Raw genomic sequence first — 27,581 nt, 5'->3', positions numbered from 1 at the left:
TTGAAACATTTCACTGGCTGACCAGCAAATTCCGGTGTGACCAGCCAACTATGTACTGTGTATGGGGGAAAGTTGGATTTCAATTACCTAATTATTTTGTTCTTGGGGAGATAAGCCACTGCTTAAGGAGTTCAGGACACATGCACGCTTGTGTGAATAGGAGGATTGAAAGAGATACTGGCTGGCCAAAGAAGCGTTTAGACAGCACTTATCTAATGTGTATGACTGGCCTTAATGCTATTGCACAGAAAGGTATTTGTTTAAATGCAGTCTTCATTATATTTAGATAGCAAGACAGTATTCCCTATACAGGCCAACAAGCAGATAATTTTCTCCATTTGATCCTCCCCTCACCACCTCGGTCCCAGGTCTAAATACACCTACTGTAATCTTTAAGAAATTTTTTAAAAAGCAGTCACCTAATTAAACTTACGTCTTGGAAAACATAACCGCAATGAAAGCACCACATTTCTGCTAGAACAGACCTTTCTCAGTGGCCTCAGATTTACTATTTCCCTTGCCAGCCTCAATGCAGGAAATATCTAAAAATACAAACCAAACCAACGATCAAAAGGGTTTGACTGATTTTCATATTGATGGCCTGTCCTCAGGATAGATAATCAATATGAGATTGGTGGGAGTCTGATTCCCAACAGCCCCACCGATTAGCTGTTTGAGGAAGCCACGGCACTCACTGGATCTCCGATAAACACCACGGTCTCCTCGCAGCTTACCATGCACAGTGCCGTCCATTTGATATTGGCTGTGCTTGGTATCGCAGCTCAGCCCATTTATCTAAATGGGACTGAGCTGCACCTAGGCCATGTTACTGATGAACACATGGCCTACGAAGAGGCTTAAGCACTCATGGAGCACCGGAGCCTCTTCGAACAGCTGATTGGATTCACCTGAATGGGTCCGCAATCCGCAAGATTCAGTCTGCAACACTGGCTTCCACTCCGTGCCTCCGCTTTGCTTCATTCCTTGCGGATTGCGGACCCATTCAAGTGCTGTTTGTGGGCCGCAATATGGGCACAGTCGGCACACATTTGTGCGCATAAGGGCCGGCGTCAGCACCTGGCACACCCGGGCAAGTGCTGGGGTCCACTGCTCCTGGGGGGCCCACTGTGCCCGCTCACTCCTGCAGCCGTGACCTGGTCTTCCTCAAACTGGCGGTTCTGAATTCTAGGGCAGCTTACCACAGCAATGCAGACAATTTTCGCTGAGTGCACTGCTGGGGTGGGCGACCCCAGGATTTAGAACAGGGTAGATGGAGTTTTCTACTGGGCTAAAGGACCTTCCAGATGTCATCCACCCATGTGACCAGTGGGGAAGGAGCAGGAGGAGCAGAGAGCTGTGTTCCTGTATGGAGAGGAGCCTGGCTGGAGTGTGGTGAGGCCTAGCTGTGTGTGTTTAAGAGGCATTGCTTAGACTCCATACCAGAGTCTAACCCAGGGATGGACAAACTCGCCCCTCCAGCTGTTGTAAAACTACAAATCCCATCATTCCCAGTCTGCCTACAGCAGGGTATGATGGGATTTGTAGTTTTAAAACAGCTGGAGGGCCGAGTTTGCCCATCCCTGGTCTAGCCAGTGCCTAATGGGTTACACCTTCTGGTACATGTTGATAATTCCCTTTTAAACCCCAGTCCATGTCCCTGTCACAAACCAGCGGGTGTGAACCCACTGTGCCACGTGACCTACCTCCTCTAAGGGCTTTGTCTAAGTGAACCTCTCGCTCTTCACAGTACCCCTGATGGTGGGGATAGACTTTCCCAATGGGAACACCAGGTCTCTACCTCTTGAGGAGGATAGGCACACGAGGCAGCTGGTCCAGGCGGACCAGGAGGTACCTGAGAAAGGTACCAGAGGTACAGGCGTTGTCAGCAGGCTGAGACGTTACCAGGAGCAACAGTGCAGGACCGAAGGATGAGGCAGAGGCAAAGTCAGACAGGCAATAGGTTAGGGCAGGCGGCACAGGTACAGGTGAGGCAATCCGGATCGGCAACAGGAGAGTCAAGGCAAGCAGGCAGGGATCAAACAGGTAGCAGAGTTCCAGGAACACAAGTACGAGTCAGGAACACAAGCGGATATCAGGAACCTTAGTAGGACACAAGGACCTTGACACTGAGGTATCTGGGAAGGGGGCTGAGCCACTTATATATGTGCAGGAGGGCTAGGATTGGTTGGCGAGGTCACATGATCCAACCCATAAAACACAGGAAGTGACGCGCCCCGGCCCGTAAGGAAATGCTGCAGGAAACAAGCAGTAAGCATGCTGTGGCCAGGGCTAAAAGGAAACACTGGCAGCAGATCACCGCTGAAAATGGCGCCCGGGACCGCGGCAGTAAGCAGGGGAACAGCGGCGCATAGCAGCCGCTGTTACAGTCCCCTCAGTACTGGGAACCAGTGGGAGTCATATTAGAATGTAACAAAAGGTTGGAGCATAACTAAAGGTGGAATTTCCTTTTAATGCCCCCTTAAGGTAGCCTCACACATTAGGCTACTTTTACACTGGCGAGTCTGGGTCCGCTTGTGGGATCCGTTTCAGGGCTCTCACAAGCGGCCCAAAACGGATCAGTTCAGCCCCAATGCATTCTGAATGGATAAGGATCCGTTCAGAATGCATCAGTTTGGCTGTGTTTGGTCTCCGTTGTGTTTTTTAGACGGTCACTAAAATGCAGCTTGCAGCGTTTTGGTGACCGTCTGACGATGTAGAGCCAAACGGATCGTCCTGACTTACAATGTAAGTCAATAAGGACGAATACGTTGTTCACTGACACAATATGGTGCAATGGAAAACGGATCCGTCCCCCATTGACTTTCAATGTAAGTCAAGACGGATCCGTTTTGACTTAGACTTTTTTTTAAATGAATAATGCAAACGGATCCGTCATGAACGGATACAAGCGTTTGTGTGTCTGTCCCTGTGTGTGTGTGTCTGTCCCTGTGTGTGTGTGTGTGTGTCCCTGTGTGTGTGTGTGTCCCTGTGTGTGTGTGTGTGTGTCTGTCCCTGTGTGTGTGTGTGTCCCTGTGTGTGTGTGTGTGTGTGTCTGTCCCTGTGTGTATTTGACTGTCCCTGTGTGTGTCTGTCCCTGTGTGTGTGACTGTCCCTGTGTGTGTCTGTCCCTGTGTGTGTGTGTGTGTCTGTCCCTGTGTGTATTTGACTGTCCGTGTGTGTGTGTGTGTGTGTCACCATCACCATACCCACAGTGTTCCTATGTCTTGACGCAGCTGCATCAGGACGTTCTGGGCAAGAAGAAAAATATGGAAGAGGAGGCAGTGCCGCCAGCATGGAGTCCGTGGGAGAGGCACAGAGGGGCACACTAAGGATGTAGGTAACACTACCACATTATCAGCACTAGTGTAATCTGTGTTTTTACATAAGACTGCAGGTAACACTACCACATTATCAGCACTAGTGTTATCTGTGGTTTAACATAGGACTGCAGGTAACACTACCACATCATCATCACTAGTGTTATCTGTGGTTTAACATAGGACTACAGGTAACACTACCACATTATCAGGACTAGTGTTATCTGTGGTTTTACATAGGACTGCAGGTAACACTACTACATTTTCTGTAATCAGATAGCCATCACTATGTAAGAGGGCCCACTGAGACTTAATCGCCCAAGGGCCCACATGAGCCTGAAGCCGGCCCTGGCTCTAACCATGACTTTTTTAACTGTACTTCAGTCTTGTTGAAAAACTATTATAATGTCCTTGTCTTTCATAAATTCAATTGTTTATGTTGATCAGTGCGTTATTCGTAACAAACTTTCTTTCCTTCAGCCCTTCAAATGTATTTGTACTAATAATTGTTTCTGCCAAACCCAGTGACAACCAAAATGCTTTTAAAGGGACATTTCCATCAGAAAGGGTTATTTTTTTTTTAAACTCACTATTCAAAGAAAACATTTTTTAGCATATTTGGCTATTTTTCTATTTCAAAATGTTGTATTTCTGCAGCAGTACAAATGATAAGGACCTCCTATACAGATAGGTAATCAATTGTCACTTTACTGCTGCTGTAAGGGAAAGGGTTATCTAAAGGGCAGTCATTATGATAACAGTGAAGTGAAGAATTGTGATAACAGTAAGACCACTCTATTGTTTTTTTAAGAGGCCGAGATAAAAATTCCATTAGAGGAGCATTGCTTTTAGGGCAATAGTTGTGGAACAACTATGCCATCCAATTGGTTTGACTTTGGGATAGACCTAAGGGTGTTATCCTGGCAGTTTCCTGGTAATCAACCTTTACAGGGATCTGGACTTGGCTGCTAGTCCCAGTGTGTTTGGCTGCACAGGCAACAGAGACACTGATGGGTGTTTATAGGGCCGGTTTTAGACAAAGTGTGGCCCTGGGCAAAATTTTAAGTGGGGCCCCAAAAGAAATATTGCACAGACAACACATTCACACATAGCCTGCCTGCACTGATTGTGGATTACACATGGTTTTTCCACGCAGACTCTCGTACAGAGAAACTGCAGTGTAATACAGTGCCAGCAAGGTGTATAAGATTATCTTTATGATAGGTCATCAATATCAGATCGGCTGGCGTCCTTCTCCCGGGACACCTGCCGATCAACTGTTGGGAGGCCAGTGATGTCACTGTATATCAGTCACATGGCCTAGTTGTAGTTCAGTCCCATTCAAGTGAAAGGAGATGAGCTGCAATACCAAGCATCGATGCTGTCTAATGTAAGGTGCTGTGCTTGGTAAACTATAAAGAGACTGCAGTGCTCACCGGAGCTCTGGTGAGCGCCGTGGTCTCTTCAAACGGCTGATCAAACAAGAAGCAGGTTGGAAAGACAAACAAATATAGCCTTTAAAGTGTAACTCTCCTTTAAAAACACTTTCTACATGCCATAGTGACCACATACCTCTTACATCCAGGGACATCTCCTGTCATGTAGACCTTCTCTTTCCTCTTCTCCTCCATTTGACCCAGACCGCCATGACAAATTCTTTCAGCCGCATCTCGTCTCTACAGAGTTTGTAACACAGACACGTTAGATTTCTCAATTTTTCCATCAACCTCCACATCCTAGTGTCCCCAGAGTGTCATCCTGCTGCCACTCCGGATACTGTGCCTGTTGTGCTCCCTAATGTCCCAGGTATTATCCTGCTGAAAAAATAGTGACCCTAATAGACATAATTGGGGTCATTTATCAAACGTGTAAAGTAGAAATGGATTTCCAAAAGAGCTTTCAAAAATGAAAGGTGAGATCTGATTGGTTGCTATGGGCAACTAAGCCAATTCTACTTCACGCCAGTTTGATAAATTACCCCAAATGTCTTTATAATGTCCCCTAGAGTGACCCAGTAATAATAATACCCTATTTTGTGCTCCAGGTAATAATCCCTGTATAGTGTCCCCAGAAATAATATCATTGCCCCTACAGTTCCTCCCCAATAGCAAGGCCCCCCACGCTGCCCCTATATAGTAATCCCCCCATAATAATTTGCCCCCCACACAGTAATCTCCCCCATATAGTAATTTCCCCCACACTGCACCCCTATATTAATCCCCCATAGTAATTTCCACCCCCACACACAGTAATTTCCCCCCACACTGCCCCACACAGTAATTAACCCCACACTGCCTCTACACAGTAGTTTTCCCCACACTGCCCCCACACAGTAGTTTCCCCCACATTGCCCCATATAGTAATTTCCCCACACATAGAAATCCCTCCCATAATAATTTGCCCCACATAGTAATTCCTACCATAATAATTTGCCCCCACACAGTAATCCCACCATAATATTTTTTCCCCACATAGTAATTTGCCCCCATAGTGCAATTTCCCCCCGATGTACTATCTCTTCACATGTCCTCCTGTGTGTCCCCCCATGTCCCCCAAAGCTGGCACATAAAAAAAATATATAAATAAAATAAAAACTAAATACTCACCTGTGTCCAGGCGCGCAATGGCAGACGTGCACACTTCACTGTGCTGCGTCCCGGCACAGGCGCTCGCAATGATGTCATCACGCACGCCTGCGTCGGGATTTCACTACCGCATAGGCCTCAGGCCTACTAGGCCTGAAGCCTATTGCGGTGATCAGTGGCGGGGCAGTGAACTATGCGCTCCCGTGCCCCACTGCAGTATGTGGGCGTTCGGGTCGGCGTTGGGCCCCCCAGCAGTGCTGGGCCCGGGCTTCTGACCCAAACGTCATCCACCACTGACTAGAAAGGGGCCCCTTTGGTGACGGGGCCCAGGGCAATTGCCCAATTTGCCCCCCCCCTAACGCCGACCCTGCGTGTTACAACAGAGGGATCAGGCAATACTCAGTCAGATAGATATTGATTAAGGCTGAGCACTCACCACCTGGGCCATAGAAGAAAATGTAGTAGTAAAACACCTGGGTAGTTTATTATTAAAAATATACATATATTGTATAAAATACAGTGATATAGATAAGAGCTAAAATATAAAATCATGCATAGCAGTGCTGGAATAAATACATATAGTAACAACATAAAATAATCAAGGGGATGAGCTTGTGTTGGATCACTAACTCGATTTTTGTAGATCAGTGTCTAATACACCAATAATGTTTATATATTGTCCGATCCTGGAACGTGAATACTGGGTAGTGACTTCAATGGTAACTTGTAAATGTCACATATATGGATCCCAATTGTATTCTCTCCCGTGTATTGGAGGCAATTTTGTATAAATATATTGCACAAAGAAGTTATGCATAAATATGCTGACACATAATGATATAGTTTCACTCTGCGGTACACACGTAACCTTAATGTGAGGTTGATAATGAATGGTGTAATATACAACCTGCGCTCACAGTGGCGTCCCACGTGGCTGCAGTGTCGGATACAGCGGTACCTGTCTGCGAGTTGTCAGCTGGAACGGCTTGATGGTCGCTTGTCTCTGCGGTATTTGGCCTCAATATCCCGTTGTTAATTTGTAGACAATCTCCGACCGTTGCAATTGTTTGTGTGACGTCTCCAATGGACTTCAAAACCGGATATTCAGGTCACAGCGCTCCATATATGCAGAGTGGGAGGTAAGGCTGGTCTCTATTGTGGTGGACCATACGTGGATAAAAATCCAAAAGCGAGGTAAATGCAGGGATATGTGTCCATCAGCTGATGTGCGGGTCTCCTGTTAACCAGACGTGTTTCAGGGTCTATTCCTGGCCCCTTCCTCAGTGGTAACCCGCAAAAATGATCTGTCCCTTTTTATATTGTGCATTTAGTAAAGTTCCGGAGTGGATTCAGGTTAAAGGTAAACTCAGACATGGATTCATTGAAAAGTAAAAATAAAAATACTAAGTAAAACAAGTGAAGTCGTATATAATTGCATATCTATTCTGACAGGTGTTATGTTATAGGTTTTGCTCCAACATAAACTGCTAAATTTTATGATTTATGGCCATCAGATATATCATGCGGTATTGATGCGATTTTTCCAAAAGTGCGTTTTGTTTCGCTTCACTACTGGACGAATGAGGTAAGTAGATTCCATGTACAGTATTGTTAAAAATCTCAATATATAGTATATATTTTTTGTATTTTAGCAGACACTTTTGGAAAACAGCGACTTAGGTAAAATCTTCATCCTATTTAGCGAACAATAGATAAACCAATATATTTATCTCAATTGTTAAAGACTATAAATGCCATTTTTACCCACTCCTCTGGTTCAAAAGCCTTCAGAACTGATATGATAAACAGCAGGTGCAGGACATCTGGAATACTGGTTGTGAATGACTGGCTCAGCAACTCTCTTCATCCAATCAGAGAAGCGTAGTAGGTAAGAGAGTCTTTTACCCATTCTGAAAAAATAACTGCTACAAAAGTCACCTGCTGATACTTCTAGATACAATAGATTTTTGAACAACACCGATCTCAATGTTTTCTTTGACATATTCAGACTTCGCTTAGGTTTCAGGCACAGACAGAGGGTAGACCCGACCTTGGGGTGGAGAGGTGCCCAGGATCAGGTCAATAGGACAACAGGCATATGCAGAAGGCAGATCTTGCAGATGTTGGGGTACTGGTGAATTCCGGACAGGCTGCACAGTAGTCAGGCATCGGGAATGACAATCAAAACCCCAATAAAGAATCTGCCAAAGTTCCAGTCAAAAACTGGACTGTTGATGGAGCCAACACAGTCACAGCAGAAGTGGATAGGTAGACCATACATGGAAATTTACTCAGAATGGAGCATGCACACTTGAAGCTCCAAGGGCTTCGTGATATACTGTATGGTCTCAGAGAGAACCTCTGAATTAGCTCAGGTCAACACCAAGAGCTTTTCCAGGCACTGGATGGGTATACAGTACTGGTTTACCAAGGCCTGATGCAGGAAGCTTCCTGCCGAACCAGAGTCGAGGAAGACCAGAACAGTAAACTGCATACCAACGCAAGACAAAGAGCTCGTCCTTTCCTAAGGCCTCTTATTGTCCCTAGGCTCAGACGTCCTGCCTTGTAAGGTTAGGGTTGGTGCGGACAATCGGACATAGTGCCCCTTGATAAGACAATACAGGCATAAGTTGTTGGAACACCCACACAGATGTCTCTCTACAGAAAACTTGAGCCTATCCACTTGCATGGCTTTTGGTGACGGCAAAGAAGAAGGAGAAGTAATCAAATATCTCTGGAAAGAAGGCACTAACTGTGGAGGTCTTCTTTCACGTACTGCTTCCTTGGCAAGTTCCTTGCATAGTAGATCAATGCGGGTAGCAAGAGAGATTAAACCCTCCTGGCTACCCAGGACATTATGACCTGCCAATTCATACTTAATACAAGCTGATAGACCCTCCCAGAATGCTGCCACTAAAACCTTATTGTTCCAGGTCACCTCAGAGGACAGGGTATGGAATTGTATAGCATATTGCCTGACAGATAGATCGCCCTGGCGAAGCTGCAAAAAGAAGGAGGCGGCAGAAGAGGTATGTCCAGGTTTTTCTAAGACTCTGTGAAAGGTAGCTAAGAACCCATTCAGATTACTGTTCAAAGGCCTTACCAGACAGGAGCAAAATCATAAAAGCCACCTTGGCCTGGTCAGAAAAAAACTAATGTGGCTGTAGTTCAGAATGAATGGTGCACTGATTGAGGAAGCCACGACACAGTTTGAAATCTCCACCATAGTGTGGGGGGAGCGACAGACGTAAAGTGGACCCTCTGGCAGGCAAGACTTGAAGCAAAGTTGAAGCTGTGGCCAAAATCATTCAGGAGGTTGGACAAGTTGTGCAACAAATCCACTAGTCGCTCATGGTGGTCACACTGTAGAACTAGCTCCTGGCATATCTCGGGTAAGGTCATCTGAGGTGGGTCAGCAGGATCCATGACCTGCACAAACTGCTACAGCAATGGTCGTTGAACCACTGTGCCAACCAACAGGTTTGACCTTGGTATAGACCTAAGGGCATTATCCTCACGATCCCCTAGTATATACCCTTTAGTCCCTATGCAGAGATCTAGACTACCCTGCAGGGGAGCCACTAGGTCTCTACCACTTGGAATAGCCCTGGATCAGAGACATCAGTGCATGGTATTGAGGGAACAGGCAATACTCAAAGTCAGCAAACAGGCAAAGGTCTGGGCTGGTAGAGTTCGTGCAAATCCGCGAAACAAACCAAAGGTCAGGGCACGCGGCTAAGGATAAATATGGTAAACAGGCACAGGTCAGATAAACAGGCATACAGATAATCTTTTTTCTTACAGGCTCTAGCAAGATCTGTAGAGACCAGTGGAGATCAACTGCTCAGGCAAAGACTATACAGGTGAAACTCAAAATTTTTTTATATTGTGCAAAGTTCATTTATTTTAGTAATGCAACTTAAAAGGTGAAACTAACATATGAGATAGACTCATTACATGCAAAGCGAGATATTTCAAGACTTTATTTGTTATAATTAGGATGATTATGGCTTACAGCTTATGAAACCCCAAAGTCACAATCTCAGGTACCCTTTGCTCAGGGGGTATGGATTAATTAGCTGACTAGAGTGTGACACTTTGAGCCTAGAATATTGAACCTTTTCACAAAATTCAAATTTTAAGCTGCATTAATGCAATTCATTTTAATTTGCATTACTGAAATAAATGGACTTTTGCACGATATTCTAATCTGTTCCGTTAGGATGCGGTTGTGTGAAATCAAAACGGATCCGTCACTAAATACATTGAATGTCAATGGGTGACAGATCAATTTTTTTAGGCTCCATAAAAAATTGATCCATCACCATCGACTTACATTGTTTTCCGTGCCGGATCCGTTTTTTCCTGTTTTTATGACCAGACATAAAACGGAATGCTGCTGGAACTAAAGACATCCTGATGCATCCTGAACTGAACTCTTTCCATTCAGAATGCATGAGGACTAAATAGAAAAAAAATTTCCCCCCTGTATTGAGATCCTCTGACGGATCTCAATACCGGAAAACAACAATGCAAGTGTGAAAGTATTCAACTTTTATTCCTGTGTTTTAAAGAGGACCTTTCATCGGTCCAAACATTGTAAGATAACTAACTATCAGGCTGTGTAGAGCGGAGCCCCGGGATCTCACTGCACTTACTATTATTCCGGGGCGCCGCTCTGTTCTCCCGCTATGTCCCCCGGTATTTTCGCTGACTTGGTTATACTGGGAGGAGTCTGCCCTGTTTCTCCCTGGGCGTTCCTTCTCCCTGGCTGTAGCGTTTTTTTTCTCCCAGGCTGCGAGCTCTGCGCTGCGATTGGACAGCCAGTATAACCAAGTCAGCGAAAATACCGGGGGAAATAGCGGGAGAACGGAGCAGCGCCCCAGAATAATAGTAAGTGCAGTAAGATCCTGGGGCGCCGCTCTACACAGCCTGATAGTTATCTTACAATGTTTGGACCAATGAAAGGTCCTCTTTAAATTAGACCATTAATGTCCATAAACCTAACAAGCCTGGAAGGGAAGAGATCTGAGCATGAAGCATCTGTTTACTGGATCAATACAGTTTTCTGTTCAGCATGTTCTAATGGGCCATACACATTGGCAGAAGTCATCCTAAAAATGCATTTTATAAACTATTCTAAAGCACGGCGTCAATCCTACAGCTCAGTTTAGGGATTTTTGTGGAGATCTGATTTCAGCTAGTTCAACTAACTCTGTTTAAAGGAGTTATGTGGGATGATAACTTTTTTTTTTTTTTTTACAAAGGGCTAGAATGGGTGAAAAATTTAAAAAATATAAGCATTAGGGTACTTTCACACTAGCGTTATTCTTTTCCTGTATTAAAATCCAGTAAAGGGTCTCAATACCGGAAAAATCAGTTTTGTCCCAATGCATTCTGAATGGAAAGCAATCCGTTCAGTATGCATCAGGATGTCTTCCGTTCCGTCCCTTGTACGGTATATGTGACCGGAGCTTGCTGCTGTATATTTTCCGGCCAAAATCCCGGAACACTACCGCACTTGCCGGATCCGGCATTAATTTCCATTGAAGTGTATTAATGCCGGATCCGGTACCAAGTGTTCCGGAAATTGCTGCATTGCTGGATCCGGTTTTCCAGTCTGCGGATGCACAGTTCTTTCTAGCTTTGAAGGTGTAGTTTTCATTGGTACCACTTTCTTTATTCCGTTTTTTTGGTGCTGAATAAGCAAAAAAAAAACCCTGAAATTCAGGCATTTTTTTATTTTTTTTACAACGTTTACCGGACAGGATAAAAGACATGATAATTGCATAGTGAGGTTCATTTTGGATGCAGAGATTCCAAATATGTGGGGGGATTTTATAGTTGAAATGTTTTCTATGGAAAAAAAAGGTGGATTTTTTAACTTGGAATTTTTATAATATATTTAATACATTTTTTAAAGGGGTTGGCTCACTCCAGCAAATAGCATTTATTATGAAGAGGAAGCTACTGCTCATTTCCAGTGGTGGCCGTGCTTGCACACTATAGGAAAAAGCGCTGACCTCTCTGGTTGCCGGGACTGTGGGAGCACACATAGGCTGGTGCATTTTTCTATAGTGTTGAAGCACAGCCACCGCTGCTGGATTGCAGGGTGGTCGCCACCATGGAAAGGAGCAGTGCATAATCTGATGAAAAAATGAATCCAGCCAGCAAAGTAAGCAATATGGACAATGACAATACATTTGGCCTTCACTAGGCATTAGACTGCCATGCAAAGACATTGGCTCCTTGTGATCTCATTTGTGGGGTGCCGATGGAAGACAGAAGGAGCTCCCTCCCTCCAAACCACCTAGATGCTGTGGTTGCTATTGACCGAGGCATTTAAGTGGCTAAACAGCCCCAGATCGGCGCTTCTGCCGGTATAGGCTGTTAGAGCAGACGCCCAGCTGCAGCGCTTGTTCCAAGCTGCCAAAGAAAGCCAGCACTCTAGGAATAAAGCCCATTAATGACCACCGTAGAAACCTGTATAGGCTGTCATTAAGGGGTTAAAATGACTACTATTTACAAACAGCTCTATTACTGCAACATAAATCACAGACACACACATAAATATATTATATATACAATATATATATATATATATATATATATATATACACAATGTGAAACCTGCGTTCCCTGAATGTAATGGAGGCCAGTATGGCACCAGTTAATGTGGTATTTAGTGTTAGGTTCCCGTCTTACAGAGATCGCCTTGACATTTGGCAGACGGGCCCAAATAATATTGTACAAAATGTATTTGCCAAGCATATCAAATTTATAAGCGTAGCATTAGCACCAGAATACTTTCTATTACTTTGGCATTGTTGTACTTTATTTGGTTTGCAGAGTGCTGTTGCATTGTATATTTTTTTGCTTTTGTGCTTTCAGCCATGGCAACACGCTCCTGCGCACTGGATGTGCTGACTGACCCCCAATTTTCCTTTGCAATATATATATATATATATATACATATATATTTATATCAAGGAGAGATAAGAACAGAGCTACACCTTCAAATACGTATGAGACACTGACAACACTTATCTACCAAGCTTTGAGTGAGTTCATTTTCAGATAACTAGCATTCCCACTGAGTGAACATTGTAACTAAATTTAGGCCACTCTTGGCAAAAGATTACAGTGGCATTAAAACAAGTGGCCAACGTATCAAACAAAAGACAGAGAACATTCCAGGATCTATATATATTCAGATCTGGAAAAGACAAGACGATAGCAGCCACCTAGAGGACTCAGGGCCAGCCTCATGCTATATACAGCCGTTTGCTTCTGATTCACACTAACTCATTCAAACTAACGGTGGGCTTCATATACAGACAGCTGTCGCTGCATGGTGTAAGATAATATATGTTGAAAATACATTTTGGTTGCTGTGTTCAGGTTGTTATTTATTCGGAGGGCTCTGTATGAATGCAGCTTGCCAGACTTTAGAATACAATATACTATACACTGCAGAGAAAAGGATGCCGGCAATTTCATGAAGTCAGGTTCCAGCACTTGATACACATGAGACAAAAAGTTGAGATGTCAGCAGGTAGAACATGTCGTTTCTTTTCATGTTGGAAAATTCTGGCTTTCCCATCTCCAGTTTGAGAGGTAGGGGGTCACCAGTAGAGATTTCACCCCAAAAGGACAAAAACACCCCAAGGTCAGCCCTGTCTTTTTTTTTTTATTACAGTTTGCTAACATTTAGTCTGAGACATTGTAATAATTATGCCACAGATATAAACACATCTGCTTCAATATGTAGACATTAAAGTTCAAGCAAACTCATGTATGCATGGTAAAATAGGCATTGGAAAATCTGATATCCAAGGCTGGCTCCAGGATTTCTGCTCTGGTTTTGCAGTTTGAATGCCACATTTCACATCTATTCCTATTCACCATGGCTAGAGTGTGGACACTTATTTTTTATTGCATGCAATTACAAAAGTATTCAGATCCAGGTGCTGGTTTAAAAACTGCCGAATATTTTTCATGGGACATCCCCTTTAGGCCTCCTGCACACGAACGTATTTTTTTGCGGTACGCAAAAACGGGTCCCGTTTTCCCGTGATCCGTGACCGTTTTTTCGTCCATGGGTCTTCCTTGATTTTTGGAGGATCCACGGACATGAAAAAAAAGTCGTTTTGGTGTCCGCCTGGCCGTGCGGAGCCAAACGGATCCGTCCTGAATTACAATGCAAGTCAATGGGGACGGATCCGTTTGACGTTGACACAATATGGTGCCATTTCAAACGGATCCGTCTTCATTGACTTTCAATGTAAAGTCTGGAGTCCCTTTTATACCATCGGATCGGAGTTTTCTCCAATCCGATGGTATATTTTAACTTGAAGCGTCCCCATCACCATGGGAACGCCTCTATGTTAGAATATACTGTCGGATATGAGTTAGATCGTGAAACCTCATTTCCGACAGTATATTCTAACACAGAGGCGTTCCCATGGTGATGGGGACGCTTCTAGTTAGAATATACTACAAACTGTGTACATGACTGCCCCCTGCTGCCTAGCAGCATCCAATCTCTTACAGGGGGCCGTGATCAGCACAATTAACCCCTCAGGTGCCGCACCTGAAGGGGTTAATTGTACTATCATATCCCCCTGTAAGAGATCAGGGCTGCCAGGCAGCAGGAGGCAGACCCCCCCCTCCCCAGTTTGAATATCATTGGTGGCCAGTGCGGCCCCCCCCCCTTCCTCCCGCTATTGTAATAATTCGTTGGTGGCACAGTGTGCCCCCCCCGCCCTCCCTCTATTGTAATAATTCGTTGGTGGCACAGTGTGCGCCCCCCCCCCCTTCCTCCCTCTATTGTAAGAAATCGTTGGTGGCACAGTGTGCGCCCCCCATTGGCCCCCCCTCCCTCTATAGCATTAACAACATAACAACATTGGTGGCCAGTGTGCGGCCTCCCATCTCCCCCCCCCCCCCTGATCATTGGTGGCAGCGGGTTACTAGCAATAGTACAATAGTAAAAGATTCATACTTACCTGGGAGCTGCGATGTCTGTGTACGGCCGGGAGCTCCTCCTACTGGTAAGTGACAGTTCATTTAGCAATGCGCCGCACAGACCTGTCACTTAACAGTAGGTGGAGCTCCCGGCCGGACACGAACATCGCAGCAGCCGGTAAGTATGAATCTTCTACTATTGTACTATTGCTAAGTAACCATGGCAACCAGGACTGTAGTAGCGTCCTGGTTGCCATGGTTACCGATCGGAGCCCCAGCGATTAAACTGGGACTCCGATCAGAACTCCGCTGCCACCAATGATTGGGGGGGGGGGGGGGAGATGGGAGGCCGCACACTGGCCACCAATGTTGTTAATGCTATAGAGGGAGGGGGGGGCCGATGGGGGGCGCACACTGTGCCACCAATGAATTATTACAATAGAGGGAGGGAGGGGGGGGGGGCGCACACTGTGCCACCAACAAATTATTACAATAGAGGGAGGGGGGGGCCGCACTGGCCACCAACCTATTATTACAATAGAGGGGGGGGGGCCGCACTGGCCACCAATGATATTCAAACTGGGGAGGGGGGGAGGGTCTGGCCCCTGCTGCCTGGCAGCCCTGATCTCTTACAGGGGGCCGTGATCAGCACAATTAACCCCTTCAGGTGCCGCACCTGAAGGGGTTAATTGTGCTGATCACGGCCCCCTGTAAGAGATCGGGTGCTGCCAGGCAGCAGGGGGCAGTCTTGTACACAGTTTGTAGTGTATTCTAACTAGAAGCGTCCCCATCACCATGGGAACGCTTCTGTGTTAGAATATACTGTCGGTTCTGAGTTTTCACGAAGTGAAAACTCAGCTTTGAAAAAGCTTTTATGCAGACGGATCTTCGGATCCGTCTGTATAAAAACTAACCTACGGCCACGGATCACGGACACGGATGCCAATCTTGTGTGCATCCGTGTTCTTTCACGGACCCATTGACTTGAATGGGTCCGTGAACCGTTGGCCGTGAAAAAAATAGGACAGGTCATATTTTTTTCACGGCCAGGAAACACGGATCTCGGATGCGGCTGCAAAACGGTGCATTTTTTGTTTTTTGAAAGTCAATGGGTCCGTGAAAAAAAAAGGAAAACGGCACAACGGCCACGGGTGCACACAACGGTCGTGTGCAGGAGGCCTTAAAGTGAGGATTACATTACCCTTAGGCCCCTTTTACACGGGCGAGTATACCGCGCGGATGCGATGCGTGAGGTGAACGCATTGCACCCGCACTGAATACCGACGCATTCATTTCTATGGGGCTGTTCACATGAGCGGTGATTTTCACGCATCACTTGTGCGTTGCGTTAAAATCGCAGCATGCTCTATATTCTGCGTTTTTCACGCAACGCAGGCCCCATAGAAGTGAATGGGGTTGCGTGAAAATCGCAAGCATCCGCAAGCAAGTGCGGATGCGGTGCGATTTTCACGCACGGTTGCTAGGAGACTATCGGGATGGAGACCCGATCATTATTATTTTCCCTTATAACATGGTTATAAGGGAAAATAATAGCATTCTGAATACAGAATGCATAGTAAAATAGCGCTGGAGGGGTTAAAAAAATAAATAAAAAATATTTAACTCACCTTAGTCCACTTGATCGCGATGCCCGGCATCTCCTTCTGTCTCCTTTACCGAACAGGACCTGTGGTGAGCATTCATTACAGGTCAAGGACCTGTGGTGACGTCACTCCGGTCATCACATGATCTTTTACCATGGTGATGGATCATGTGATGACCGGAGTGACGCCACCACAGGTCCTTGACCTGTAATGAATGCTCACCACAGGTCCTGTTCAGTAAAGGAGACAGAAGGAGATGCTGGGCATCGCGATCATGTGGACTAAGGTGAGTTAAATTTATTTTATTTATTTTTTTAACCCCTCCAGCGCTATTTTACTATGCATTCTGTATTCAGAATGCTATTATTTTCCCTTATAACTATGTTATAAGGGGAAATAATACAATCTACAGAACACCGATCCCAAGCCCGAACTTCTGTGAAGAAGTTCGGGTTTGGGTACCAAACATGCGCGATTTTTCTCACGCGAGTGCAAAACGCATTACAATGTTTTGCACTCGCGCGGAAAAATCGCGGGTGTTCCCGTAACGCACCCGCACATTTTCCCGCAACGCCCGTGTAAAAGAGGCCTTAAAGGGATATTCTGGTTTCTACAAGTTATCCTCTATCCACTAGATAGAGATTAACTAACTAATCAGTGGGGTCTGACTGTTGGGGGACAGGGGAATTCAACTCCCCTTGGCTGGATCAATGGGGGTCCCAGCAATCAGACCCCCACCGATCAATTAGTTATCCCCTATCCCGCAGATTGGGGTTAACTTGTTGTAATCAGAATATCCATTTAAGTCTCTGGACTAATTCCCCTTCTGAGCAGGAGTAATTCAGGTAATGGAGCAGGGCAGTGGCATGCAAATCACTGTCTAGTGTCACGGATCAGTGGATGTGAACCCACTGCGCCACTGACCGGCTATACTCTGGAGGGGCGTGTCTAAGCAACTACCTGGCTTTCACTAGAGCCTCTAGTGGTGAGGATAGACTTGAGCCATTAGGGTAGTTGCCAGGGGCTACTCCAGAGCAATCCCTGAGTCAGTGGCAGCTGGTCCAGGCAGACCAGAAGATACCTGGGACCACAAGTACAAGCGTAGTCAGGTGGCAGAGACATTATCAGGAGCGACGATGCAGGACACAAGGATAAGGCACTTAAATACTTGCAGGAGAGCCAGGGTTGGTCAGAGAGGTCACCTGACCTAACCCACTCAGCTCAGGGAGTGATGCGCTCTGCCCTTAGAGCAATGGAACATAAAACCAGCCGAACACAGGCTGTGACCAGGGCTGAGTTGAAGCTGTGGAGCGGAATCCTTCAGAAGCAATGCACACACCCTGACAGAGTCCAGGCTTGCAGCGGTAAGCGGGAGAACAGCGGCGCCCTGCAGCCGCTGTTACATCTACAGACTGGGTGTTGTTTATGGCAGTAGCTGTTACAATGTACTGATGGCCGGGCCACCATTCTGTAGCTTACACAATTTTGTATTCATATTTGGAATCATTTGGTTTAGAAAGGAAAGCAGTTTATAATGAGAGAAGAGGAGTGTTGTATGCAGGTCTGTATTTACGACAGGTACTACTGACCACCGTAATGACTAGTGACGAGTGAACTTGTGGTTTCAAGTTCGGCGTACAAGGTTCGGGTTATCTAAGAATTCCTTTATAGATTCCGCTACCACAGACCATAAATTATGGTCCGTGGTAGAGGAATCCATAACGGAATTCTTAGATAATCCAAACCTGAACTTGTAAACACAAGTTTCCTCAACACTAGTAATGACTGCACGTACAGGGAGTGCAGAATTATTAGGCAAGTTGTATTTTTGAGGATTAATTTTATTATTGAAAAACAACCATGTTCTCAATGAACCCAAAAAACTCATTAATATCAAAGCTGAATATTTTTGGAAGTAGTTTTTAGTTTGTTTTTAGTTTTAGCTATTTTAGGGGGATATCTGTGTGTGCAGGTGACTATTACTGTGCATAATTATTAGGCAACTTAACAAAAAACAAATATATACCCATTTCAATTATTTATTTTTACCAGTGAAACCAATATAACATCTCAACAGTCACAAATATACATTTCTGACATTCAAAAACAAAACAAAAACAAATCAGTGACCAATATAGCCACCTTTCTTTGCAAGGACACTCAAAAGCCTGCCATCCATGGATTCTGTCAGTGTTTTGATCTGTTCACCATCAACATTGCGTGCAGCAGCAACCACAGCCTCCCAGACACTGTTCAGAGAGGTGTACTGTTTTCCCTCCTTGTAAATCTCACATTTGATGATGGACCACAGGTTCTCAATGGGGTTCAGATCAGGTGAACAAGGAGGCCATGTCATTAGATTTTCTTCTTTTATACCCTTTCTTGCCAGCCACGCTGTGGAGTACTTGGACGCGTGTGATGGAGCATTGTCCTGCATGAAAATCATGTTTTTCTTGAAGGATGCAGACTTCTTCCTGTACCACTGCTTGAAGAAGGTGTCTTCCAGAAACTGGCAGTAGGACTGGGAGTTGAGCTTGACTCCATCCTCAACCCGAAAAGGCCCCACAAGCTCATCTTTGATACCAGCCCAAACCAGTACTCCACCTCCATCTTGCTGGCGTCTGAGTTGGACTGGAGCTCTCTGCCCTTTACCAATCCAGCCACGGGCCCATCCATCTGGCCCATCAAGACTCACTCTCATTTCATCAGTCCATAAAACCTTAGAAAAATCAGTCTTGAGATATTTCTTGGCCCAGTCTTGACGTTTCAGCTTGTGTGTCTTGTTCAGTGGTGGTCGTCTTTCAGCCTTTCTTACCTTGGCCATGTCTCTGAGTATTGCACACCTTGTGCTTTTGGGCACTCCAGTGATGTTGCAGCTCTGAAATATGGCCAAACTGGTGGCAAGTGGCATCTTGGCAGCTGCACGCTTGACTTTTCTCAGTTCATGGGCAGTTATTTTGCGCCTTGGTTTTTCCACACGCTTCTTGTGACCCTGTTGACTATTTTGAATGAAACGCTTGATTGTTCGATGATCACGCTTCAGAAGCTTTGCAATTTTAAGAGTGCTGCATCCCTCTGCAAGATATCTCACTATTTTTGACTTTTCTGAGCCTGTCAAGTCCTTCTTTTGACCCATTTTGCCAAAGGAAAGGAAGTTGCCTAATAATTATGCACACCTAATATAGGGTGTTGATGTCATTAGACCACACCCCTTCTCATTACAGAGATGCACATCACCTAATATGCTTAATTGGTAGTAGGCTTTCGAGCCTATACAGCTTGGAGTAAGACAACATGCATAAAGAGGATGATGTGGTCAAAATACTCATTTGCCTAATAATTCTGCACGCAGTGTATATCACTGGATTATATACGCTGAATAACAGCTGCCCAGTTCTCTCCATTGAGTAGAGTTCCTGATTATTGGAACTGACAGTGGTGCAGAACATTTTCTGGATCTACCGTTTAGCATGTTACCAGTGGGGGTTCTATTCTCAGGTGTCTCTTAAAAAACAGGTACTGGGTAATTACCCAGTATGCAACAGCCTAATTCTCATCCCATTCCTCTGGATAGGTCATCAGTATTTGATTGGTGGGGGTCCAACACCCAGGAACCCCGCTGATCAGCTCGTAGTAGTGCCGTGGCCTTCTCACAGCTTTCCCTAGGCCATATGATGTCACGTTCATTGGTCACATGGCCTAGGAGTAGCTCAGCCCCATTGAAGTGAATGGAGCTGAGCTACAATACCAAGCACAGCCGCTATACTATATATGGCGCTGTGTTTGGTGAGCAGAGAGAAGACTGTGACATTACTGGGTGCGTCAGTGCCTTCTCAAATAGCTGATCGACAGGGGCCTGGGAGTTGGACCCCCACCGATCAGAAAAAGCCTTTTAATGCCTGGGGAGCACAAATGAAAACGGTGGTTTCACAGCCAGGCTTCCCAGGAACCCTGGGGTTCATTGAGCTCTGATAAGGGATTCCCCAGAAGATAACAAGACCTGTCTCTTTGCAATAGACAAACTGATTTCAGCCTGCTCAAAGATACTGTGCAAAGCAGTAAGGCCAAGTTCACACTTCAGTTATTTGGTCAGTTATTTCCATCAGTTATTGTGAGCCAATACCAGTAGTGAAGCCTCCACAGAGATAAAATATAATGGAAAGATTTCCTCTTGTTCTGTGTTTTTGACCCACACCTGGTTTTGGCTGACAATAACTGTTAAAAATAACTGACCACATAACTTATGGTATGTGAGCCAAGTTATATCACGGGACAAGAATTATACCCACCACTACACCAAGCTTCTTTGAGGCAGCAGTAAGAATTCCAGGACTGGAAGCATTTGTCAGGGGTTCCCCTGTGTTAATAAGTAGCGATGAGCGACTCTGGTTCTGCTGGATACCAGCTGGAACAGAAGCTGAGTTCGGATCCAAGTTTTAAAGTGGTTTTCCACTTTAAAAATCAAATACCGAAGTTATTCGACAAAGTCTTTCGCGACTTCACAAATAACTAACTTTGCCTCATCGGAGGCCGTACATTTTAATGCTGTATGGAGACGGATCTTTATACAGCATTAATACGAAGTTTTGAGCGAAGCGACTTCAGATCTAGGATCCAAAGCCCGCTGCGCTCATCACTAGTAATAAGGTTTGAAATCTCTGGGTATAATCAGTCCAGAGCAGTAGAAGGGAGCAGAATACAATCAGACATGCTGAACTCAATCAGTGTCCTTTTCCAGCAAGACGTCACTGGAGTGTGGGGTGGCTCCACACCAAGTACTTAACACTAGACCACCAAGGATTTTACAGTTATCCCTCTTACTATCCTAAACTACCAGGGACTTAATAATTAAACCCTTTACTGCGCTAAGCTAGCAGGAACGTAAACACTAACCCTTTCACTACCCTAGACCACCAGGGATTCAGTCATTAATCCCTTCCCTTGACCTTCATCTCTTTTTATTCAGCCTCAATGTCTCTAAAAACTCTCCTTGTGGAGATGTCAGGTGGTCAGTAAGAAGAAGTTGCCACTAACAATTGTAAACTTGTTCTCTTGTTGCTAGCTTAACAACATGATAAATATATGTCTTCACAACATAATGTACTTACTTTTAGATTTAAGAGTCTTACCTGTGACAAGAGCTTCTGCAGTAGCCATATGCATTAGGGTGTTGTGACTGACTGGCCATTTTTCGGCTGATAGCACCAACTTTTCTAAACTTCCTAATTCTTTCACCTCCTCAAGAATCTTTACACCTGAACAGCAAATTTCCGAGCTAAAGTTTCTATATCCCAACGAATCACCAACCGCAGCCAGGAGCATAGCAGCTGTAAATTTCTCCATGATGAGAGGACTTCGCAGCTCGTACTTCTCCTTTGTCTGGCAATCACCAGGTCTAACTTTAGTGAGACTCTATGGCTGATAGAGCTCCTGTCACTGGCTATAAATGGCACTGCTGCCCTTATCACAGCCTGTTACATCCCTCTTTGCTAGTGTTTCTCTAACTGGACATTGTCTAGTCACACCACTACTGTCCAATGAAATATATGGATTACTGCTACTTTCCCTGTTATTACAGGCCAGTTTGTAAGATTCGTATGATTAGGATTACTGCAGACTATGACCTGAGCAGTGCAATCACATGCACTTGTACATTAGTAAATTGTAGAACTCCAGACATAGCAGACTTCTTCAGCATTGCAAATTTGTGGATTCCACAGCAAAATTCACATATTGGGTTTATTTCACAGCAAAATTCACACCTTTAATGTATATAAGTGAAATCCGCTGTAATATCATCTGAATAGGAAGATACAAGAGCACATACAGTTGGGACCTCAGTGGAAGAGTCTGCAGTCAGTCAGGCAATCCACAGAGAATTTAGGTAAAGCCCCAGAGAATCCTTGAAGATGTGAACTGTGAAGCAAAATGAAAGAAGCATCAAGGTTTGGGGCTGCTTTGCTTCCTCAGGGCCTGGAACCTTGTGATGATTGAGGGAACAATGAATTCTAAGGAGTTAAAAATTCAGAGAAGAATGTAAGGGCAGCAATCCATGACCTCAAGCTGAAGAGATGATGGGAGATGCAACAAGACTGTGACGCAAACCACAGAGGTAAATCAACTAAAAAATATTTGTGTTTTGGAATGGCTAAGTGACAGTCCTGACCTTACCCTACTGCATGCAAGGCATCCCAGAATTATCCATAAATCAAAACAAGTTTGCAAGCAGGAATGGTCCAAAATGACTCAACATTGTACAAATTATTCTCAGCTCTAGGAAATGATTGGTGGAGGTGATTGCCCCTAAAGGGAATCTACAGTTTATTAACCCTTTCAGGACCTTGGGATTTTCTGTTTTTGTGTTTTCTTATAAATAGCTGCACCATAGTCAGCTCAGCTATCCAGATATAGCTGTACAATAGTCAGCTATCCAGATATAGCTGCAAAATAGTCAGCTATCCAGACATAGCTGTACAATATTCAGCTTTCCAGACATAGCTGTACAATAGTCAGCTATCCAGACATAGCTGTACAATATTCAGCTTTCCAGACATAGCTGTACAATAGTCAGCTATCCAGATATATCTGTACAATATTCAGCTTTCCAGATATATCTGTACAATATTCAGCTTTCCAGACATAGCTGTACAATAGTCAGCTATCCAGACATAGCTGTACAATGGTCAGCTATCCAGACATAGCTGTACAATAGTCAGCTATCCAGACATAGCTGCACAATAGTCAGCTATCCAGACATAGCTGTACAATAGTCAGCTATCCAGATATAGCTGCACAATAGTCAGCTATCCAGACATAGCTGCACAATAGTCAGCTCAGCTATCCAGACATAGCTGTACAATAGAATGAAAGAAAACCGGCACTCCCAAAAATCTTTGCTGGTGATAGATTTATTGGTCACTCATATGATGCGCGGCGTTTCGGCACTCACAGGTGCCTTTTTCAAACAAGAAGTGAGCAGCAGTATGAGTCCTTGTTTGAATCTTGTTTGAAAAAGGCACCTGTGAGTGCTGAAACACCAAAGATTTTTGGGAGTGCAGGTTTTCTTTCATTCTTCTGATTTTGGAATTACCTCCACACAAACCGAGCACCCCTCAACCAGTACGCTGTGCCGCCTGACTTCATTACACAGTATAGCTGCACAATAGTCATCTATCCAGACATAGCTGTACAATAGTCAGTTATCCAGACATAGCTGTAAAATAGTCAGCTATCCAGACATAGCTGTACAATAGTCAGCTATCCAGACATAGCTGCGCAATAGTCAGCTATCCAGACATAGCTGCACAATAGTCAGCTATCCAGATATAGCTGCACAATGTCAGCTATCCAGACATAGCTGTACAATAGTCTGCTGTCCAGACATAGCTGCACAATAGTCTGCTATCCAGACATAGCTGTACAATAGTCTGCTGTCCAGACATAGCTGCACAATAGTCTGCTGTCCAGACATAGCTGTACAATAGTCAGCTAACCAGACATAGCTGCACAATAGTCAGCTGTCCAGACATAGCTGTACAATAGAATGAAAGAAAACCGGCACTCACAAAATCTTTGCTGGTAAAAGATTTATTGGTCACTCATATGACGCGCGGCGTTTCGGCACTCACAGGTGCCTTTTTCAAACAAGAAGTGACCAGCAGTAGGAGTCCTTGTTTGAATCTTGTTTAAAAAAGGCACCTGTGAGTGCCGAAACGCCAAAGATTTTTGGGAGTGCAGGTTTTCTTTCATTCTTCTGATTTTGGGATTACCTCCACACAAACCGAGCACCCCTCAACCAGTATGCTGTGCCGCCTGACTTCATTACACAGTATAGCTGTACAATAGTCAGCTATCCAGACATAGCTGTACAATAGTCAGCTATCCAGACATAGCTGTACAATAGTCAGCTATCCAGACATAGCTGTACAATAGTCAGCTATCCAGACATAGCTGTACAATAGTCAACTATCCAGACATAGCTGCACAATAGTCAGCTATCCAGACATAGCTGTACAATAGTCAGCTATCCAGACATAGCTGTACAATAGTCAGCTATCCAGACATAGCTGCACAATAGTCAGCTATCCAGACATAGCTGCACAATAGTCAGCTATCCAGACATAGCTGCAAAATAGTCAGCTATCCAGACATAGCTGCAAAATAGTCAGCTATCCAGACATAGCTGTACAATAGTCAGCTATCCAGACATAGCTGCACAATAGTCAGCTATCCAGACATAGCTGTACAATAGTCAGCTATCCAGACATAGCTGTACAATAGTCAGCTATCCAGACATAGCTGCACAATAGTCAGCTATCCAGACATAGCTGCACAATAGTCAGCTATCCAGACATAGCTGTACAATAGTCAGCTATCCAGACATAGCTGTACAATAGTCAGCTATCCATACATAGCTGTAAAATAGTCAGCTATCCAGACGTAGCTGTAAAATAGTCAGCTATCCAGACATAGCTGTAAAATAGTCAGCTATCCAGACATAGCTGTACAATAGTCAGCTATCCAGACATAGCTGTACAATAGTCAGCTATCCAGACATAGCTGTAAAATAGTCAGCTATCCAGACATAGCTGTACAATAGTCAGCTATCCAGACATAGCTGTACAATAGTCAGCTATCCAGACATAGCTGTACAATAGTCAGCTATCCAGATATAGCTGTACAATAGTCAGCTATCCAGATATAGCTGCACAATAGTCAGCTATCCAGATATAGCTGCACAAGTCAGCTATCCAGATATAGCTGCACAATAGTCAGCTCAGCTATCCAGACATAGCTGTACAATAGTCAGCTATCCAGACATAGCTGTACAATAGTCAGCTATCCAGATATAGCTGCACAATAGTCAGCTATCCAGATATAGCTGCACAATGTCAGCTATCCAGACATAGCTGTACAATAGTCAGCTATCCAGACATAGCTGCACAATAGTCAGCTATCCAGACATAGCTGCACAATAGTCAGCTATCCAGACATAGCTGCACAATAGTCAGCTATCCAGACATAGCTGCACAATAGTCAGCTATCCAGACATAGCTGCACAATAGTCAGCTATCCAGACATAGCTGTACAATAGTCAGCTATCCAGATATATCTGCACAATAGTCAGCTCAGCTATCCAGACATAGCTGTAGAATAGTCAGCTATCCAGACATAGCTGCACAATGTCAGCTATCCAGACATAGCTGTACAATAGTCAGCTATCCAGACATAGCTGCACAATAGTCTGCTGTCCAGACATAGCTGCACAATAGTCTGCTGTCCAGACATAGCTGTACAATAGTCAGCTAACCAGACATAGCTGCACAATAGTCTGCTGTCCAGACATAGCTGCACAATAGTCAGCTATCCAGACATAGCTGTACAATAGAATGAAAGAAAACCGGCACTCCCAAAAATCTTTGCTGGTGATAGATTTATTGGTCACTCATATGATGCGCGGCGTTTCGGCACTCACAGGTGCCTTTTTCAAACAAGAAGTGAGCAGCAGTATGAGTCCTTGTTTGAATCTTGTTTAAAAAAGGCACCTGTGAGTGCCGAAACGTCAAAGATTTTTGGGAGTGCAGGTTTTCTTTCATTCTTCTGATTTTGGGATTACCTCCACACAAACCGAGCACCCCTCAACCAGTATGCTGTGCCGCCTGACTTCATTACACAGTATAGCTGTACAATAGTCAGCTATCCAGACATAGCTGTACAATAGTCAGCTATCCAGACATAGCTGCACAATAGTCAACTATCCAGACATAGCTGCACAATAGTCAGCTATCCAGACATAGCTGTACAATAGTCAGCTATCCAGACATAGCTGTACAATAGTCAGCTATCCAGACATAGCTGTACAATAGTCAGCTATCCAGATATAGCTGCACAATAGTCAGCTATCCAGATATAGCTGCACAAGTCAGCTATCCAGATATAGCTGCACAATAGTCAGCTCAGCTATCCAGACATAGCTGTACAATAGTCAGCTATCCAGACATAGCTGTACAATAGTCAGCTATCCAGATATAGCTGCACAATAGTCAGCTATCCAGATATAGCTGCACAATGTCAGCTATCCAGACATAGCTGTACAATAGTCAGCTATCCAGACATAGCTGCACAATAGTCAGCTATCCAGACATAGCTGCACAATAGTCAGCTATCCAGACATAGCTGCACAATAGTCAGCTATCCAGACATAGCTGCACAATAGTCAGCTATCCAGACATAGCTGCACAATAGTCAGCTATCCAGACATAGCTGTACAATAGTCAGCTATCCAGATATATCTGCACAATAGTCAGCTCAGCTATCCAGACATAGCTGTAGAATAGTCAGCTATCCAGACATAGCTGCACAATGTCAGCTATCCAGACATAGCTGTACAATAGTCAGCTATCCAGACATAGCTGCACAATAGTCTGCTGTCCAGACATAGCTACACAATAGTCTGCTGTCCAGACATAGCTGTACAATAGTCAGCTAACCAGACATAGCTGCACAATAGTCAGCTATCCAGACATAGCTGCACAATAGTCAGCTATCCAGACATAGCTGTACAATAGTCAGCTGTCCAGACATAGCTGCACAATAGTCAGCTATCCAGACATAGCTGTACAATAGAATGAAAGAAAACCGGCACTCCCAAAAATCTTTGCTGGTGATAGATTTATTGGTCACTCATATGACGCGCGGCGTTTCGGCACTCACAGGTGCCTTTTTCAAACAAGAAGTGAGCAGCAGTATGAGTCCTTGTTTGAATCTTGTTTAAAAAAGGCACCTGTGAGTGCCGAAACGTCAAAGATTTTTGGGAGTGCAGGTTTTCTTTCATTCTTCTGATTTTGGGATTACCTCCACACAAACCGAGCACCCCTCAACCAGTATGCTGTGCCGCCTGACTTCATTACACAGTATAGCTGTACAATAGTCAGCTATCCAGATATAGCTGCACAATAGTCAGCTATCCAGATATAGCTGCACAAGTCAGCTATCCAGATATAGCTGCACAATAGTCAGCTCAGCTATCCAGACATAGCTGTACAATAGTCAGCTATCCAGACATAGCTGTACAATAGTCAGCTATCCAGATATAGCTGCACAATAGT

The 27,581-nt window shown here is 44.6% G+C and overlaps 1 protein-coding gene across 1 annotated transcript in view; it reads right to left on the bottom strand.

The window, feature by feature from the left end:
- Positions 1-21,876, bottom strand: part of ADPRHL1 (ADP-ribosylhydrolase like 1) — a 56,638-nt gene extending 34,762 nt beyond the window's left edge. The window contains 1 exon segment of the mRNA XM_040425178.1: positions 21,603-21,876. Coding sequence (XP_040281112.1) covers positions 21,603-21,816 — 214 coding nt within the window. The 5' untranslated portion in view covers positions 21,817-21,876.
- Between the last annotated feature and the right edge of the window lie 5,705 nt (positions 21,877-27,581).

Source organism: Bufo bufo, chromosome 3 (assembly GCF_905171765.1).
Source record: "Bufo bufo chromosome 3, aBufBuf1.1, whole genome shotgun sequence".
Lineage (NCBI taxonomy): Eukaryota > Metazoa > Chordata > Amphibia > Anura > Bufonidae > Bufo > Bufo bufo.
Note: the sequence above shows the minus strand (reverse complement) of the source record. Positions and strands in the feature narration are given on the sequence as shown.